We start from the raw sequence: 19636 nt of genomic DNA, 5'->3' as shown, positions 1-19636 counted from the left end.
CTGTACCAACGATCGGCGAGTGACCGGCGGACATCGGGTCCGCCGGTCACACGCACTAACTTCCCTGTGAACGAGCCGCGGCGGGCGCGCGCCCGCTATTGGCTCACAAGGAAGTGACAGGCAAGTGACGTACCGATACGTCACTCTGCCTGGCCAGGGCTGACCGCCGCAGTATATAGTCGTGCGGCGGTCGGCAACCGGTTAAAGGCCAATCTTGAAATGTATAAAGTCCTTGTTAATTTTTATGTTAGTCTATAATAATGAATTTTTAAACCAGAACAATTTAAAAAAATTGTGCAAGTAGAAATCAGCTACTTACCTGCTAAGTGCTTGTTCAATATCTTTGTGTTCTTCTGTGTTGGCTGACTCTCTGTTGGGGAGCCCTGAGACAATAGAATTTCATATTTCTGTACACAAAAAGAAACGTATTTGTAACCACCAAAAATACAAACAGTGTTTTAGAAAATTAAATAAATACAAAAAAATAAAAATTGAAAGCAAAAGTAAAAACGTATGCTTGGAAAGCAAAGTTAAAGAGCAGCTGGCATCCTCTTCTTCCCTCCATCATTCTGAGTTGTTGGCAAACCCTTGGCATTCTCACTTACAATGCAGGATATGTTGTCAGGGATTGTACGGGATGATGTCAGAGGGGGAACCAGAGGAGTGCCGGATACAAACACGAATGGAGTACTGCTCCAGGATAGAATCAGCTCCTTAATTATTCAGCTGCCTCTGAGAATGGATCGGGTGCTGGCCCTGGTTGCAACAGGAACACATAGAAGAAATGGAACCGGATGGCAGCACTCCGATGCAAACACCTTTATTCAAAATGTTAAAACAATGAATTATACAGCGATCGGTGGTAAAACAACAGAGTGCAGCTAACGCATTTTGCACCTCAACTGGTGCTTAAACATAGCTCATGATTAAGCACCAGTTGAGGTGCAAAACATGTTAGATGCACCCTGTTGTTTTACCACCACTCACTGTATGAGTCATCGTTTTATCATTTTGAATAAAGGGGTCTGCATCAAAGTACTGCCGTCCAGTTCCGTTTCTTCTAGGAGTGCCGGATAGCAGAGACTTCGGAGGACTGGTCACATGGAAGTAGAAGCCTGCTGCAGCAAGTGATAAGGTAAGTAAAAGTGCTTCTTACTGGAACTTTAAGCAAAAACAAGCACCTAACCCAGCCTTTCTCAACCTTTTCAACACAGAGGAACCCTTGACATATATTTCTGGTCTGGGGAACCCCTGCTAAAAATTAAAAATCTACAACTCATGACACATTAGTGTGACAGTCAGTGGAAAGAATGCTCCTTACTCTTGTCATCATTGGGAAGAATTACCCCCTTACAGATAGCTAAAAGGAACAATTATGTCATTGGGAACTTATCTGAGAGGCAGAAATTGCCCATTTCTCAAGGAACCCCTAGCAACCTCAGGAGGAACCCTAGGCTTCCACGGGACCCTGGCTGAGAAAGCCTGACCTAACCCATGCAGTGCAAGAAAGTCCCCTACAAGATTTTTTTTTATTTCCCTGGAGTTTAGCTTTAAGTTTGAAGACTGTAAACTAACGCAATCCTTTTTTTGGAAAGTAATACATAGATGTCTTAAATGTCACTATTGTTGAAGAAGTTTGTATACTTGAAGATATTTATTAACCTGTTGAATAAATGATCCTGCTGTACTAACTATGCAATGTTAGTATAGGGATCTCCCCTGCTGTGATGTGTTCTGACAGGGGGATGCCCTCCCCCCCCAAAACACTCCGGTTAGTGCTCTCAGCCATTGGCTGAGAGTGCTGATCGCAAGCCGGTCGACAGACCTTTTCGGTCTTGCCCCTTTGACAGAAGCCGGCCAAACAGGCAGAATGTTGACCGGTTTCTATTGAATCGACTAATGCCGCCCAATATTTGGCCCATGTACATGCTTTAAAGTCTGTTTAAAATGGCATGTCCACCTAAGACTTCCATGCCCACAAGGTGACCATGCTGCTGATTCAAAGTCTCTCTCCTTGCTAAACAGTAATTTTTATTTATTCATTTTTTTTTTGCATTGGTCCATGTCTCTCATGGCAGTACCCAGCTACCCATGCCTTTTTTTTTTTTTTAACAAAAGTTCAGTACTATGTGTGAGTTCAGCAGATTTCGTTCAGATATTCCGATTATATTGCCTTAATACCTGTTTAAAGGAAATGGATGAACAGAATCAGCAACCATTAAAACTATGTGCTAAGAGGGACACAGAAAAACAAAAACTGTTAATGCAAATGACAGACAGCATCATATATCTCATATTTGCCTATTGTTTCACTTTAATTAATTGTATTTTTTAATTTTATTACCGGTTTTGGTCCTTGTCAATATGAATATGCTGTATTGCCCTCTAGTTTCAGGAAAACACAAAACCTTGCTGCAGTCAGTAATACAGTATAGTCTACAAATCTTCTCAATTTGTTTCCTAAGATTTACTACGACAGAGGTTGTTAAATTATATAACACTTGATAACAGCCAATATTTATCTGCCCCCAGGTGCATGTTGCTGTATTCCAAGTACACCTCCCCAGTGTACATATGCTGTCAATACCCCCTAAACATTTATAAATATTTTACAGACAATAACTTATGTTTTTAAATGACACATATTTACTGTGGTTGTTTTTTTTGCTATGATTTATTATGTACTAGATGGTCAAACTGCTATCATTAATTTACAAGCATGAATCTCCTCTGAATCTGTCAGAAGTAGCCCTAGGGTGATACACAACTTTGGCTGAGCGACTCTGCCATAGATGCATCACATTAGAATTCTTATCATGCGCAAATCAGACTGACATGTTGTCGTTTCTAGACATTCAATCCCCAGTCTCCATTGCTGTTATCCTGTATTTCTTTACATTCCAATGGTACGATTCCACCTTGCATATTTTATGGCTCAAATAATCTTAGAAGCATCAAACAAAGCATTAAATAACACACTGCAATGAAAATATGCAAAGTTCAGTAATCTTGATTGGTTTTCAAAGGGATAACGGGTGGTGCATAGTAGCTGGTCCCCAGAGGAGGAAATCACCTATCCCCATAGAGGAAACCTAGACTTTCAAAGAGGACACCGCAGGACAGGCTTGGATGAGGTGTTTGGCAGGGACACTAAAAATGCACAATGTACTATTGAAATTGGCTTTAAAGGAGAAGTATCGCCAAAGCTGGTTTGGCTGTATTTCTCCTGTGGATCACAGGAGTTCAGATCATTTGGATCTGCCCACATGCCTGGACCGGCACTCAGCTCAGCCTCTTAGCGAGCCACTGAGAGCCTGAGTTGTCTGCTCCCTCCTCCTCCATAGCCCAGCGCTCCAGGGTGGGCAGAGCAGAGGGCGCTCTTCGATTTTTGCCCAAAGTTGGGCTTTAAAGGAGAAGTACAGCTAATGCTTGTTTGGCTGTACTTCTCCTGTGGATCACAGGAGTTCAGAACATTGGGAATGCCCACATGCCGGGACCGACACCTGAGCAGCTGAGAGCCTAAGCTGGCTGCTTCCTCCCCCTCCACAGCCCAGCACTCCAGTGCAGGGTGAGGGGGCGGGCAGAGCAGAGAGCGGTAACTGACAGTCACTAGCTCTCTGCTCAGGGAGCCCTGAGAACCGAGCGATTGGTGGTGTTCGATCGCTCGGTTCCCAGTGTTAGAGCCGGCGGGGGACAGATGTAGCATCAGACTGATGCTGCATCCACCTAGATAAGTATGATTCAACAAAAAAAAAAAAAATCCATACATCTCTTTTAATAAAACCAGCCAAAAAGAAAGAACATTTGGAGCATGCTGTCACTGTGTCAAGGATACATTATGTAAGTTGCTGCCATCTGGTAGTGATGAACGAATCGGTTAAAAGGAGGTTCAGCAAACCCAGGAAGAAATCTGCTAAACCCACACATAGTACTGAACGTTTGTTAAAAAAAAAAAGGCACGGGTAGCTGGGTGCTGCCATGGGAGACATGGACCATTGCATAAAAAATTAAATAAAAATGACTGTTTAACAAGGAGAGAGCCTTTATTGAGGGTAAAAGGACAACTTTGAATATATGCAAACCCTTTAACCGATTCAAGACCGCCCTGCGTATATTTACTGCGGCAGGGCGGCTGCTCTTGACAGAACCACGTACCTGTACATCATCCTGGACTTCCGGGGCTGGGGCGTGCATGCCTGCTACCGGCGACCCGCTCCTGGCGACCGGCTGCTGCTGTGTATGGACACAGCGGGAGCCAATTAGCAGTTCCGGAGGACTCAATGTCTGCCAGAACCAGCCGATCATTTGGGAGATAAGCAGAACGGCGGTCTGCATAAGTAGACTGCTGTTCTGTCAGTAGAGAAGGTAGTGATCCTGTGTTTCTACAAAGCAGAAACATGGATCTCTGCCTTCCCATAGTATAATTATGCCCCACACAGTAAGCAAGCACATTTTAGGCACACATTAAACCCCTTAATTGCCCCTTATGTTAATTCCTTCCTAGCCAGTGTCTTTAGTACAGTGACAGTGCATATTTTTAACACTGATCACTGTATTAGTGTCATTGGTCTCCAAAAAAAAGTGTCATAAGTGTCACTTAGTGTTCGATTTGTCTGCCGCAATGTTGCAGTCCCGCTATAAGTCGTTAATCGCCGCCATTACTAGTAAAATTAAATCCCATAGTTTTTCGATGTTTTAACATTTGCGCAAACCAATCAATATACGCTCTTTGGGATTTTTTTTTACCAAAAATATTTAGCAGAATACATATTGGGCTAAATTGATGAAAAAAATTGACTTTTTACAATTTTATAGCAGAAAATAAAAATATATATATATTTTTTTCCATAATTGTCAGTCTTTTTTCGTTAGCGCAAAAAATAAAAACCAGAGAGGTGATTAAATACCACTAAAATAAAGCTCTATTTGTGGGAAAAAGGACATCACTCTTATTTGGGTACAGTGTTGTACGACCTCGCAATTGTCAGTTAAAATAACGCTGTGCTGTTTCGTGAAAAATGGCCTGGTCATGAAGGGGGGGGGGGGGGTAAACCTTTTGGAGGTGAAGTGGTTAAATAACGTACTTGGAGAATGCCCTAATTTGCACATGAAGTTATGGATGCTGTATGATGTACTTTTTTTTCAAAAGTAAAATTTGTTTTTTACAAATAGCGATGGGGGATCTGTCATTTAACTACTTGACTTCCGAAAGGTTTTACCCCCTTCATGACCAGAACATTTTATGCTATTTAGTACTGCGCTGCTTTAACTGGCATTTGCTCAGTCTTGCAACACTGTACCCAAACAAATTTTATATCATTATTTTACACAAATAAAACTTTCATTTGGCAGTATTTATTTACTATATGATAGTATAGTGCAGCGCAGTCCTAAAAGTGATCAATTACAACCACCAATGAATGAACATCATTCGTCCCCGCTGACGAAGTCCTGCCTATTGAAGGACGTAACGCATACGGGGGGACGTCATGTGACCCGCGGCCATCTTGGGTGAAACACCAGGAAGCAACACAGTACGCTGCACGCTCTGCATTTGGCTTGTTTCTTCTGATATTATATGAGTGCATATTTTATCCTTTATCATTTAATAAAGTGAATAGTTAACAGAGAGCACTAGATCCTGTATCATTTTTCTTACAAATTGCGGGAGGAACTCCGGAACTGTCTATCTGGTCAATGGAGGTGTTATGCTGATTGACTCCTTAGGGTCTGCCTGTTGATGGTCTCTGAAGCTGTGTCTCATGAAAGAGGATGTTTATGCTGTTTGACCCCGCAGGGTCTGTGCTATAAGGTGAGAGACAGAGAATGCTTGGTGGTGGGAATTTGTGAGCACCGAGACAAGCACACATAATTGGATTTCTTCACCAGTCTGCTTTGGGTCCCTTTTTCCATCACCTGCAAGAAAAGGACTCTCTCCTTCTCTGATTGGGCACTCGATTATTTCTAATTGGACTTTTGTATATACTTTTTCTAATTATGAAAATTTCATTGGTGGTTGTAATTGATCACTTTTAGGACTGCGCTGCACTATACTATCATATACTTACAGGAGGTTGTTTTTAGGTTGCCCTTGAGTGTTCGGCTGCTAGTCCACTATTTTAACAAATTTCTAGGTTCAGCGCTGAATATTTGTTTATTTTATATAAAGTATTTAATCACTGCTGTTTTTTTATATATATATATATATATATATATATATATATATATATATATATATATATATATATATATATATTCACTTCTTTATGCATGGGTGGATGGAAAATGATGCATATTTGTACTCCATTGTTTTTTTCTTGTTAGGTAAGCTTGTGTGTGAAATCTTGAATCCTGGCATTGTATTTTTTTTTGCATTTCTAGAATGCTACATATACTTTAATAGGTGTCATATATAGGCGATTATTAAATTGTATAGTAGTGCTCATCATTGAAAGTATGAGGTGGAAGACTGATTCTGAATGTTCTTGTACTTATACAGTACAATACCTGCCAATCTCTAAGGGAAGCAGACTTTTGTGTAATATGAGGACATAAAAGTTTTTTGATTATTCAAAATGTTATAGCAGCAGTCACACTTTATGGTAAAGTTGCTTGTTACATATTTCTGGCAGTCACAGCTACCTGCAATACTGTCTCTGAATTTGAAGTCTTTTGAAAGATACATAAAAGAGGGTTCCCTCCCCTGAAACACTGCAGACCTTGTCCTCTACATAATCTATTTGTCTTTTTCTGTGGACATGTCTATAGTATTTCTGAGGAACAAAATCTAGTTTAAAGAGATGTGTGCTTTTTAAATCCAAACACAGACACTGAAATGATAAAAAGATGAATTACCTCCATGATCTGCTGGTTTTCATCAACATCTAAATTATTCTCAGGAACTGGGCCTGAGATGGAATCATCAAACTCCCATAAATAAATGTCTCCGTTTTCTGTAGCCATGATCAGGAAATCCATTTCGTCGGAGAACACAGACCTATCCAATGAAATCAAATTACTTTCAAATTACTCCAGATATAATGCTGGATAATTTGCACATTATAGTTGTCCCAAAACAAATATTCCAAGACAAAGAGGTGCACACTATATAATGAGTCCAGGTCAGCACGATGACTCACCCCATGGGATGTGTCCACAATGGTCTGAACTCTGAACTTACAGAAAGTGGGTTGAATGACACTTCCAGGGCAGGTGCGTCATCCCTGTACATGCCCAGAAGCTGTTTAGCAGGGAATGACGTGCCTGCACCGGAACTGACGAGCGGGGCCGGTGCAGGCACATTGATTCCTGGGAGCGATGACGTTCAGCTCCCAGGAATCAATGCAAGCAGGAAGTAACGGCGCGGGCTGCGGCCACAGAGGGAGGAAGTGGAAGAAAGGTGAGTATATTTTCTTCAATATCAAGGTAAGTAATTGAAAAAAAAATCTGGACTATCCATTTCTTTTTTAGGTGAAACCGAGCAAGCGGGTGGCTCAAAGTGGATTTTGAGGCCGGAACTCCGTTTAAAGACAAGTACTGCAGCAGAAGCTGCTCTTTTGGTAACGAGCCATCAAACACCAGATGTTTTAAAGCCTACTGAAATTCTGATATTTGACAGAGGAATGATAAGGAGCACAAGGTGGGTTTACTCCCAATTTGGGAAACATTTGAAGCCTCAGGTACAGCTTAGTATCTAAATGGCTCATAAGGACCAATTTAAACACGAGCACAGGTACCTGCAGATGCAACATTCTTACAAACATTTTAGGCAAGAGTAGGTTCTCCTTAATATAACCATCACTATAATTTGTACTGATAAACCTAGAAAAATCTCAAACTGAACTCATTATAAACTTTCACTGAACATACCTTGCATGGTAAACCAGTTTTTTTTAAGGACACAACCCTGTCATATAGTTTTAGTAGGCTGACCATAAACAGTACTGTTTGACCTGTGTTCCATATTGTGTAGGATAATTTCATTCTTAAACCTAGAACACATGGGCCAAATATCGGGTGGCATCAGCTGGTTCAATAGAAATCGGCCAACATTCGGCCCGTGTGTATGGCAGCCAGTCTGACAGAAGCCAGCTGTTTGGTCGGCTTCTGTCAAAGGGTTATGCCAACCGACTCCTGGTTGGTTCTCTTTGCCAATGCCTGAAAGCGCTGAATTGAGTGTTCTGGTGGGGGCGTCCCCCTGAGCGGGGGCGTCCCCCTTTTAGAACAAAATAGCACAGCAGGGGAGATCTCTGTACTAACATCAGATTGTTAGTACAGCGGCTCAGACTTGAGCTGTCAGTTTTTTTTATGTTTTACGTTTTTTTACATTCAACCCAGCGTAGTAGTGTGAGGCTTTAGGCTGATGCATCTGAGCATTGGGCTGACCTATAGGGAACTGACAAAGCAAAAGGTTGTGTAAGCTACTGTTTCTACTGCTAACATGAGTAAAGCTGGGTGTACACTAGTAGAATTTCTAATAAAAAATGTGTACGAATATTCTTGGTACATTCAAATATCATTCATAAGCAGTTCAAGATTCCGTTCACTTTTGACAATCAATTTTGTAATAAATTCACTTTACTAAATAAAAACCAAGCAATGCCCTGTGTTATAAACACAGCAGGCATCATCACTGGAGACAGTTCCTTTCGGGTTGGTACATTGGCTTAAAAAGGGTTAAGGAATGACAAAGGGGTGGGTGAGGTGGTGTAAATTTGGTAGCAGGTTATTGATGGGGAAAGTTAAAAAGGAGGAGACTTTTGTGTCACTGCAAGTCATGTGACTTACTGGTTCCTCAGTCCATACAAATTTTTACGAGGGAACAAGTCTCTGCCCTCCCGCCCTTTGTTGCTATGATTTCTTTAAAAAAAAAGACTTAAAAAAAAAAAATGAATAAATAAAACAAATAATGCAAAAAAACAAAAAAACAACTCTGGCTTTGTGTTGTTTCCGTTGTGTGCTTTTGGATGCTGTTGTAGTTAAATCCTGGCTGCATTATTTGCTGTTAGTTTAAGTAATTTATGTTTGTTACATAATTATATTGTCACAGCTGGCGGTTATCCCTTTTGCGGGCTGAGAAGGTAGGTGGCTGATGGAGTCAGTAGAATGGGGAGAAGGAAGCCCTTAGTAACACCCTGAGCCTAACCTGGATGGCTGGGGGCTAAATTGGCTCCTAATAAGTAAGAAAAGTTGAGATACGCCACTCAGCACAGCTAAAAGGATCTGGTGTAGGCTATATATGTTTACTAGTTCCTGAGGAAGACTAGCTTGTGCCTCGTTGAAACGTCGATTAAATCGTCATTGTGTGTTCACCTTTCAAGACCCGTGAGTGCCGCTCTCTTTTTTGGGTTATATGTTTACTGGTTTGATTGTTCAATTTACACAAGTAATTAAAGTATCAACCCAGTCAAAAGAATATTGTTGTCTGTGTGATTATTTAAGGTCATCTTAAGGAGAAGTGAACAGTGGACCAGTCATGATTAGAAAAACGAATGTTCTTACCCCATTACAGTGTTCTCACAATGGAAATTGTTGAACAAAATTCTGCTAGTATATACCCAGCAAAGGATTGCCAAGACCATGGTATATTCTGTATATACTGTAACTGCTGCATTTTAGATATGAACTGAAGAGTATGTACCCCACCCAGAAGTATGTCTTCAATGTAAGAACCTATGCAACCCTTACAGGTGATACTCCTACTAACTACCTAGAGGAAAAAAATTAGGCAGACCATGCAATGAAATGTACCCGTTCCTTGATATCCACAGACAGTATAAATGTTAGCAGGGTCTTGCAACATAATTATCAGATTAAGCCAATATAAAAAAGGAAAAATGTAAGTAATGTAAAAATGTAATGCTGAAGTGAGGGAGGAAAAAATACTGTGTCCCACCATTTTTGGTTATTTCATAAAGGACCGAAAATGAAGGCAGAGGCCTGGAGAAATCAGAGTGGCTGTATTATAGTTTTATAAAGGCTTGCATTAGTAAATTAGAAAGGACTAGTGAATGCTTAGGAACAATAGGGAGCGTTTGGGATAAAATGTAATGGAGGAAGGGGGGCAAACTTACATCAAAATTATGTAATATAATTAGAAACACAGGACCTGGAAGCAAGTAGAGATCAATGGAGTAGCGGTGTCCACTTCAGTAATTTCCAGCTTCCAGGGGGATTGGCCAGGTATGGTATATACATAGTTACATTGGTCCATGCTGAAAAAGCTGCTCTTGTTTATCTTCAGGTTACTCTCTTTTACAGCCCTCTAAAGTACACAGAGCAGATGGTAATTCTCAGTTTCCAGGAGGAAGGTGGTGGGGATATGATATCACATACTGCACAGCACAGAACGGAACTGAGTGTAATCTGAGACATGAGTGGAGTGAATGGACCCCCCCTACACAGCCTAACTGGGAGACATGCTCATTTGAGGCTGTCAATTACATGCTTTGCGCTGGGGGGAAGAGTGGGCTGCCTCCAAGGATGCCTGGAAAAAATGTCAGAAGTGACTTATACAAATAGCAGAGGAAGGAGGGAGCAGACAGGATCCACACTGCTAAGTGCTAAGGACTGAGGCAAGTACACACTACGTGAGGATATGCTTTGTTCATTTCTCATTTCAAAAGTTTACAACAACTTTTAAAGAATCCTAAACTCGTGCACAACTAATTGCATGAAGGTACCCTCAAAAACAGAACATTTGAAATCTTATACTTACTTTGTGTATCCGCAACACTTTAAGCTACTAGTTCTCCCATTATTGAGTGTTATGCCTTTTCTCGGTATCCCAGCTGTTCCTGGTCGTTGAAGCCTTGACTGTGGTCTCTTGCTCTGGTTTGTTGTTTGTTTCTGTTGTAAGCAACGCAACCCCTTCCACTCAGGCCTGCTGTCCTCCATGTGATATGACTCTTTGCTTTAAAGAATGCACTTACAATGTCATAACCTAATCACACACACAGACACCATAAAATTCCTGATAAAAAAACTTTGGGCCTAATTATTAAACAGGAGAAATGTCCAGGGTATTTTGCAAATTGCACTAGCCCATAACAACCAATCAAATTTTAAATTTCTTCGATTCAGAACAGACACTTGACATTTCTGATTCCAGTCTATGGGATAAAGTATTTTATTGTTACAATTATAAATGCAGATCAAAACTTTCTTTTAACCTTGTGATTTGTACAATATCTGTTATTTTTTTACTTCATTAAAACAGACCAAGCTATCCAGCAAATGTGGCAAACGAGTGTGCAAAACACATTTACCCCTGGGGTGCTTAAAATGATCAGGTTTTATTATATTTAAGTAAAACCTTTATCCCAAAAGGAAAAAACTGTTGCTGTAACTGCATAAAAAGTGTTAGCTGGAGATTGGCTGTAAAGTGATTGTAAAGTCTCGAGTTTTTCTTTTTTTAAATAACAAACATGTTATACTTACCTGCTCTATGCAGTTGGTTTTGCACAGGGCAGCCCTGATCCTCCTCTAATTGGGTCCCTCCTGCTGCTTCTGGCCCCTGCTTCCTGTCGCTTGCCCCCACAGCAAGCAGCTTGCTATGGGGGCACCCGAGCCGAGCTGCAGCTCTGTGTATCCATTCAGACATGAAGCTGCCATTTGGCCCTGCCCCTACCTCCTGATTGGCTAATTGACTTTGATTGACATCAGCGGGAGCCAATAGCACTGCTGCTGTGTCTCAGCCAATCAGGAGGGAGAGGTGACCGAGGGAATCTTGGACATCCCTAATAGAGAGGGGGCTCAGGTAAGTATTAGGGTGGTGCTGGGATGGCTGCTACACACAGAAGTGATAGTGAAGTCTATCTAAATTTGCTACTGCATCAAAAGCAGGCCATAGACTAGTCAGTGTTGATGGGGGAATCACTCTTGTTTTCTTTCGGTGTCGGGGGGGGGGGGGTTGCATGGGGAGCTATCCTTGCTGGGAGAACATGGTGATTACTACTAGCGGACAATAAACACATACTATAAATTCAATATGCTGGTTGTACCCTAGTCAATCGATGGATCGGCTTAGGTACAATCAGCCTGTCCATGGATGGATTGAATCTCAGCCGGTCCCTTCTGAACTGGCCAAGACCCGATCCATCCATGGCCGCCTTATGACTACCCTCTCCCCAGATAATAAGTACTGCTGTCCAACGGTGGCATTGTTTCTTCTCCAGTGCAGTGGAGACACACTAAGACAGGAAATGTGTTACTGTCTGGATCAGTGGTAGCTGGTGCTCCATGGGCCAGGGGGGGGGGCGACAGACCGACCGCACCATACACCCCCCCAACCACACCAGGCCACACACCGTACACCCCCCCCCCCGACCACAGGGAGACAGGACAGACAGAGAGACTGACAGACTGGACCCTCACTCACCCTGCCTGGATGCAGCAGTAGGCGACGGCAGCTTCGGCTTCTACCCGGTCTTCTGCGTCTCCTCCCTCCTCCTCCATGCCCAATGGCATAGCTTCTTCTTTCGGCCAATCGGGAAACGGGTCTCAAAACCCACTTCCTGATTGGGCAGGAGGAGGATCCATGTGACAATAGCGAATTTTCATTTGCTATTGTCACACAACTGCGTGGGCTTGGAGCGCACTGCTCTGCGCCCCAAGCCCACCTTTTTTTAGCCTGTGAGAGCCTCTGGCTCTAATCACATGGCTAAAAAAAAAAAAAAAAAGAACCCAAAGATCTCCATGGGTCCAGCGCCCCACATGTAGTTTAGGGGGCGGGACGCATGGATGGGGGGCGGTGCCCCTGCGCCCCGAATGACCAGCCGCCACTGCTCTGGATTGTCAGGTCAAAATAAAGGAAAAAAAAAAGCAAAAAAAAAAAAGGAAAAATGGTGGAACCATTTAATGAATAGTAAGCTGCAGTACATAAAAATGTGTTGTTGTTTTTTTCGTGTGTGTTTAATAATGCTTTACATAAATGCTTAATAATTGCTTTATTGAACATAACTCTTTGGGCTTACTTGATGAGGAAGTATAAACTGCAATATGTTTTGCAACTCAGGCCAGTTATTTCAGTTTAGTATAATCAGATCAGTTAAGAGATGAAATCTTTGTGTGGGTTACTGCTCTTTGCAGATCATTTTGCTTTACAAATAAATATGATATTTATGTGTGTAAATATAACTATCAAGCATTAGTAAATGTCTGCCTTACAAATACTGTTTTTTTGGGAGAAGAGTCCTGGCAGGTCCTGTTGTTTGTAATAAGTATGGATACCAGTGAGATCTACCTATTTATAGACCTGGGCTTCCAAAAGTCAACATTATGTTGCTACCGTATACTATTTGTTTTTCTGATTACCGATCACTAAAAATTGTACCTATTGCAGCTTTCTGGATAAAATAAGCTACGAAACATCTTCAAATTGATAGACCCTCTCCAGTAAGTAATTAATTACTATGAGCGGTTTTGTTTATCCATTGATAAATATTAAGATCCCTCTAAAGGCGTAACATAAAAACTTTGCAGACTGGTCTATTGCACAGTTTAAAGACCACCAACCTAAATCACCAATTACAAGTGCTCGTCCCAGCTGTTCAAATAAACAGGCAGCTATGTATCATGTACTGTAGCATAGGAGCTTATATAAAGGGCGATTTTACACCCAGCCACTTGCCACAGGTGAAGGTATGATCCTGCAGATCATAAATAAAAAATCAGCAGGATAAGTTATTTTTGTGCTTTTAATGTGTATATGTATGCCTAGTTGGCTAATAGTAATTATTATTAAATTCTGTAAGTGCATACCTGTAAACACATGGGGATGAATCATTTTTTTCCCATTTCTCCACCATGCCACTGCTATCGCCAGTGAAAAGTAGAAGGAATTTTTTTCCAGCTGAAAAATAGTAATAAAACACAACAGCCTTTGTTTAGTCATTTCTTAAATACTGTATGTACTTTCTGCACTCTCTATAGTAACCAATCAGATGAACCCTCATAGCATAGGCGTGTGCACCCTTATCACCTAGTGGTGCACATTAGCAATATCCCTCTGCGTGATGGCAGGGAAATGGGAAAGATCTCACTCTTTCCAGGCCGGCTAAGCCATAAGAGAAGTGCTTAACCTCCATGGCGGTATGATTATTTCAGATTTTAGGTGCTGAAAGCGGTACCATTATTTTGCATGTAATTCTTAAGGACGAGCAGCCCAAACCAACTATTTACATATGATTTTTTTTTTACTGTGCGTTCTTCTTTATAACATCTCAGGTATGATAAAGTTTGAAACACAAAATCATAAATTATAATATAATAAATAACTATAAATAAGTTAAAGTATATATATATATGTATATGTACACACCTATATATATATATATATATATAGGTGTGTGTGTGTGTATATATATATATATATATATATACAAACATGTGTATATATATATATATATATATATATATATATATATATATATATATATATATATAAACGTGTATATATATATATATATATACACACACACACACACACACACCTATATACAGTGTATATATATATATATATATATTTTTATTTTTAATTTTTTTTTATTTAGTAATGTAATCCAATAGGATTACAATATATCAGTGTGCTTGTGTGTTTTAGTTTTTGAATTTGCCACCGATTCCACCCCCCTGCGACGCGACGCGACGCTCGCAGGGAACAGAAGTCGGGGCACACAGCATCAGGCGGAAGATCCGGCCGCCGTACAGTGCTGGAATACATTGCGGGATCCCGGGGACAAGGTAAGTAACCTCTTCCAGGATCCAGCGACTTCTCCCTGGCGCTACCCCGAGTGTGGCTCAGGGTTACCGCTAATGGCACTGAAATTCCACCCCGAGCCACAATGGGAATACCGCCAGGGAGGTTAAGCACTTCTCTTTCATTGTGCCAGCAGGGGGATGAATGCCACAGGGCCAATTACATGTGGACCTACACATACATGTGTGTTTGAGATTTGGGGTGCACACCCTAATACAATAGGCTGCGCACACCTATGCCTCATAGTCTTTGGCCTCATGCACACTGTGCTTTTTTGCCCAACTCCTCTGAATGCCTTTCCTCATGGCAGGTGAAAATCAGCTGAAAAAATACTCCTAAAGACACGTTTAGGTTCATTTAGGTGCACCAAGTGTTTTGAGAGTTCATTCATTCCATTGGCCAGAATATTCATTTATTTTGGCCATTGGAATGAATAAATGTTCAAGCTCTAAATGCACCTAGAATTTAGGCACGTTTACATGTGTTTACAGTCATTTAGGTGAGCCAAGCATGTTTTCTGCTCAAGCTCTCCTCTCCCAAACCAGCAAGTGATGTTTTTTTTTTTTTTCCAGCCTTTAAATGCTCCTCTTCTAATATGCCTGTAAACTCCTATGTGTGCATGGTCACATAGACTAACATAGAGGGGTGTTTAAAGGCCTGTAGAAGCGGCTTTTTTTTGCATCCTGTGTGCATGAGGCCTTTGAATATAACTGGTAACTTGGTACTGAGGCTCATATGCTGAAAGAGGTGTTCCGGCTGTGGAAAAAACAAAATTAAAGTCAGCAGCTACAAATACTGTAGCTGCTGACTTTTAATATATAGACACTTACCTGTCCAGGGAGCCCGCAATGTCAGCACCCCAGCCGATTTTCAGATTGGCTGCCGGGTGCTACCGATGCATTCTTTCTAAGGGAAACCTGACAATGAAGTGGCAGGTTCCCTGCTTTCTCATTGGCTCTGCGGCGGAGGAAGGAGAAGGGGGACAGAACTTCCGAGGGACGGCACCGCGGCACAGGTTAATCTTGGTTCATACTTTACTAAATCAGGCCTTATGGCTCAATAGCTGCCCAAGTCATCCAAGGTGACTGGCTAAGATTGTAATGTATTGGAAATCAAATGCTACTTACTATATGACAGACATTCCAGAGGGTTTTTGCTATGCAATACAGCAACACAGCCTATCTTGTGATATTTCCACACTATAACTTGATTATTCTTCGTGGATCCTAAAAAGAGAATGAATATATTTACTCTCATACTTATACATTTCTAATTAGGACTATAATCTAGGAACAAGCCATCTTCAGCTTCTAGATTGTGTCCATATTATGTATTAGTGATGAGTGACACAACATAATACTTAAGGCATAACGACATAAGGATTAGGGATGAGCTGAACACTCCCCTGTTTGGTTCATAGCAGAACTCCCGAACAGGGGAAGTCTATTGGAGCTGAACAGGAAAAATCAATAGTGCCCATTTTGAAGTCTTATATTCAAGTAATTGGCCATAGAAGGGGTATGGGGTCTGGGTACTGCCCTGGGGAACATGTATCAATAAAAAGGAAAAAAAAGAAAAAACCAAAACCTTTTTTTTTTTTAGGAGCAGGGATTTTAATTATGCTTAAAGTGCAGCAATATAAATGAAAAAAAAAAAAACACAAATTCCTTTAAATATAGTGCCTGGGGGGGGGGGGTCCCCTTAATGTGCTTGTAAAGTGGCGCATCTGTAGCATGCATAAAAAAATGCTACTGCAAAAATGAAATTTCTAAAGAAAAAATAACTAGTCAAGTCCCATTTAAATTGACTCGTGTTTACAATTGCCGACATCTAGTAATGATAAAAAAAAAGAAAAATAAAGAAAAATAGGCTTAGGACACAGGACATGACCCTTATCCGGCATGATGCCTGGCAGGTCAGGAAAGGAGGGGGGGGGGGCGAGTGAGCACCCCTGCTCCTGTACCATACCAGGCCACATGCCCTCAACATAGGGGGGTCGGCACTTTTGGGCAGGGGGGACTCTGCCCCCCCACCCCAAAGCACCTTGTCCCCATGTTGATGGGGACAAGAGCCTCTTCCTAACAACCTTGGGCTGTGGTTGTTGGGGTCCGTGGGCAGGGGGCTTATCGGAATCTGGAAGCCCCCTTTAACAAGTGGTCACCCAGATCCCAGCCCCCCCATGTGAATGGGTATCAGGTACATCATACCCCTACCCATTCACCAAAAAAGTGTACGAAAGTAATAACCACACAAAACAGGTTTCTGACAAATCTTTTATAAAAATAAAAAAAAATGTAAAAAATAGCGTCCCTCGTCATCCATCATCAATCACACCGACCACCGACCCAAAAATAGAAAAGAAAATTGCTGTCGCCTCCTGGGAAGCCTCTCGCCTTTTGCATGCTCCGCGCTTTGACATTTCTTTTATATATATATATATATATATATATATATATATATATGTAGGCAAGGGGCAGGCCACCAGGTTACATCACCCGGTGGTCCCGTCCCCCTTCTGATGTCACAATGACACCAGAGCACTAGAGATGACCACTTGGCAGGTAAGCCTTCTATAATTATGGAATGAAGCTCCAGGGGGCCATTTTTAACTTTTTATTTACAGGTTTAATTCTGCAATAATGAATATGGAGAAGATATGTTCACTGTGAATACCCTTATACATAGGAAATTTAAAAATAAAAACAGCATTTTAACTTGCACATTATTGGATGATTGAACTACACAGAGCTTCACCTTATTCACTAATGTACAGATACACTATATCACCAAAAGTATTGGGATGCCTGCCTTTACACGCACAATTAGAGCTGAGACTACAAGCCAGGCCTTCTTGTCATCATCAGTGCCTGACCTCACAAATGCACTTCTGGAAGAATGGTCAAACATTCCCATAGACACACTCCTAAACCTTGTGGACAGCCTGCCCAGAAGAGTTGAAGCTGTTATAGCTGCAAAGGGTGGGCCAACTCAACATAGAACCCTACAGACTAAGACTGGGATGTCATTAAAGTTCAGGTGCATGTAAAGGCAGGTGTCACAATACTTTTGGTAATATAGTGTACATTCACTTTGCTATTCCTTTAATCGTTTGCCGACCATATACTGTAAATATACGGCAGCAAAGCGGCTCCCCTGGGCAGAATCACGTACCTGAACATGATCCTGCACTTCTGAGTCTGGGGCGTGCACACATCCCATTGACGACTTGCTCCTGCTGTGATTGGACAAAGTGGTGGCCAATCAGTGAGTCTGGTGGAGGCTATGTCCGCCAGGACCCGCAGATCATTCGGGAGACAGGCAGAATGGTGGTCTTCCTATGTAAACAAGGCAGATCGCAGTTCTGTGGGAAGGGAAGGCTGTGATCCTGTGTTCCTACAAAGCAGAAACACGGATATCTGCCATTCCATAGTACAAGCACTCCCACACAGTTAGTACGCACTCCCTAGGAACACATTTAACCTTTTGATCCCCCCTGATGTTAACCCCTTCCCTGCCAGAGTCATTGGTACAGTGACAGTGCATATTTTTAGCACGGATCACTGTAATAATGTAACTGTCCCCAAAAAGTGTTACTTAGTGTCCGGTTTGTCCGTGGCCATGTCGTAGTCCCGCTATAGGTAACTAATGGCCACCATTACTAGTAAAAAAAAAAAAGAAATCCATAAATCTATCCCATAGTTTGTAGATGCTATAACTTTTGCGCAAACCAATTAATATATGCTTGTTGCGATTTTTTTTTTTTACCAAAATCATGTAGCAGAATACATATTGGCCTACATTTATGAAGAAATTAAATTTTTTACCCTTTTTGGATGTGTATATTTTATAGCAGAAAGTAAAAAATATATATTTTTTTCAAAATTGTCGGTCTTTTTTTTGCTTATAAAAAACAAAACGCATGGGTGATCAAATACCATCAAAAGAAAGCTCTATTTTTGGGAAAAAAAGGATATCCATTTTATTTGGGTACCTCATCACACAACCGCGCAATTGTAAGTTAAATTAACGCATTTCCGTATCGCAAAAGATATACGCTTATTGCGATTTTTTTTACCAAAAATATGTAGCAGAAAACAAATTGGCCTAAAATGTTAAAACATTTTGATTTTTAATTTTTTTTTTTTTTTAAATGTTATATAGCAGAAAGTGAAAAATATTGTGTTTTTTTCAGAATTATCCCTTTTTTTTGTTTATAGCGCAAAAAATAAAAATCGCACAGGTGATCAAATACCACCAAAAGAAAGCTCTATTTGTGGGGAAAAAAACGCCATCAAATTTTTTAGGGTACAGTGTCGCACGACCGCGCAATTGTCTGTGCCGAATCCCAAAATATGGCCTGGTCATTAAGGGGGAAAATCTTATGGTCCAGAAGTGGTTAAATTAGCACTGGGTTGAACTTATTTTCAGCAGTTATAAGTTTATTTTACATCCCATAATTGGGATACTATATACATTTTGTGCACTTTATTGTTTTTTGCACCTTATTACCTTTTGAGCGCTGCATTATTTCTATTTATGATTATTCAGTGTATGTATATTTTGCACTTTTTTTGCTAGCAGCTATTAGTGGTTTTATATATTTAAAGCGCTGACTCACTTTTTCTATCTTTCCTATAGAATTCTATACTTTGCAGGCTTAGCAGGCTTAGGCCTCTTTCACACGGAGTGGACCGTATTGCGATCCGCTCCGGCACTTTTTTTTTTTTTCACGGACACTGATGACATTTGTGTCATCCGGTCCGTATGTCCGCATATCATCCCATCCGTTTGCGGATGATATACGGACATAATGTATGTCTATGGGATTGCGGATGTCAGCGGATGACACCGCTGACATCTGATTTTGCGTCCGTTCTG

The 19636-nt window shown here is 41.1% G+C and overlaps 1 protein-coding gene across 2 annotated transcripts in view; it reads right to left on the bottom strand.

The window, feature by feature from the left end:
* LOC309555147 (uncharacterized protein) overlaps positions 1–19636 on the bottom strand; it is a 68230-nt gene that overhangs the window by 27850 nt on the left and 20744 nt on the right. For both annotated transcript variants that reach the window (XM_082256988.1, XM_082256987.1), the window contains exons 8-12: positions 15886–15984; positions 13762–13852; positions 10718–10912; positions 6856–6997; positions 320–407 (exon numbers count right to left, since the gene is read on the bottom strand). In XM_082256988.1, coding sequence (XP_082113114.1) covers positions 320–407; positions 6856–6997; positions 10718–10912; positions 13762–13852; positions 15886–15984 — 615 coding nt within the window. The remainder of the gene's footprint in view (positions 1–319; positions 408–6855; positions 6998–10717; positions 10913–13761; positions 13853–15885; positions 15985–19636) is intronic.

Source organism: Pelophylax lessonae (genome assembly GCF_965119305.1).
Source record: "Pelophylax lessonae genome assembly, chromosome: 4".
Lineage (NCBI taxonomy): Eukaryota > Metazoa > Chordata > Amphibia > Anura > Ranidae > Pelophylax > Pelophylax lessonae.
This window is presented reverse-complemented; position numbering and strand designations above follow the sequence as displayed.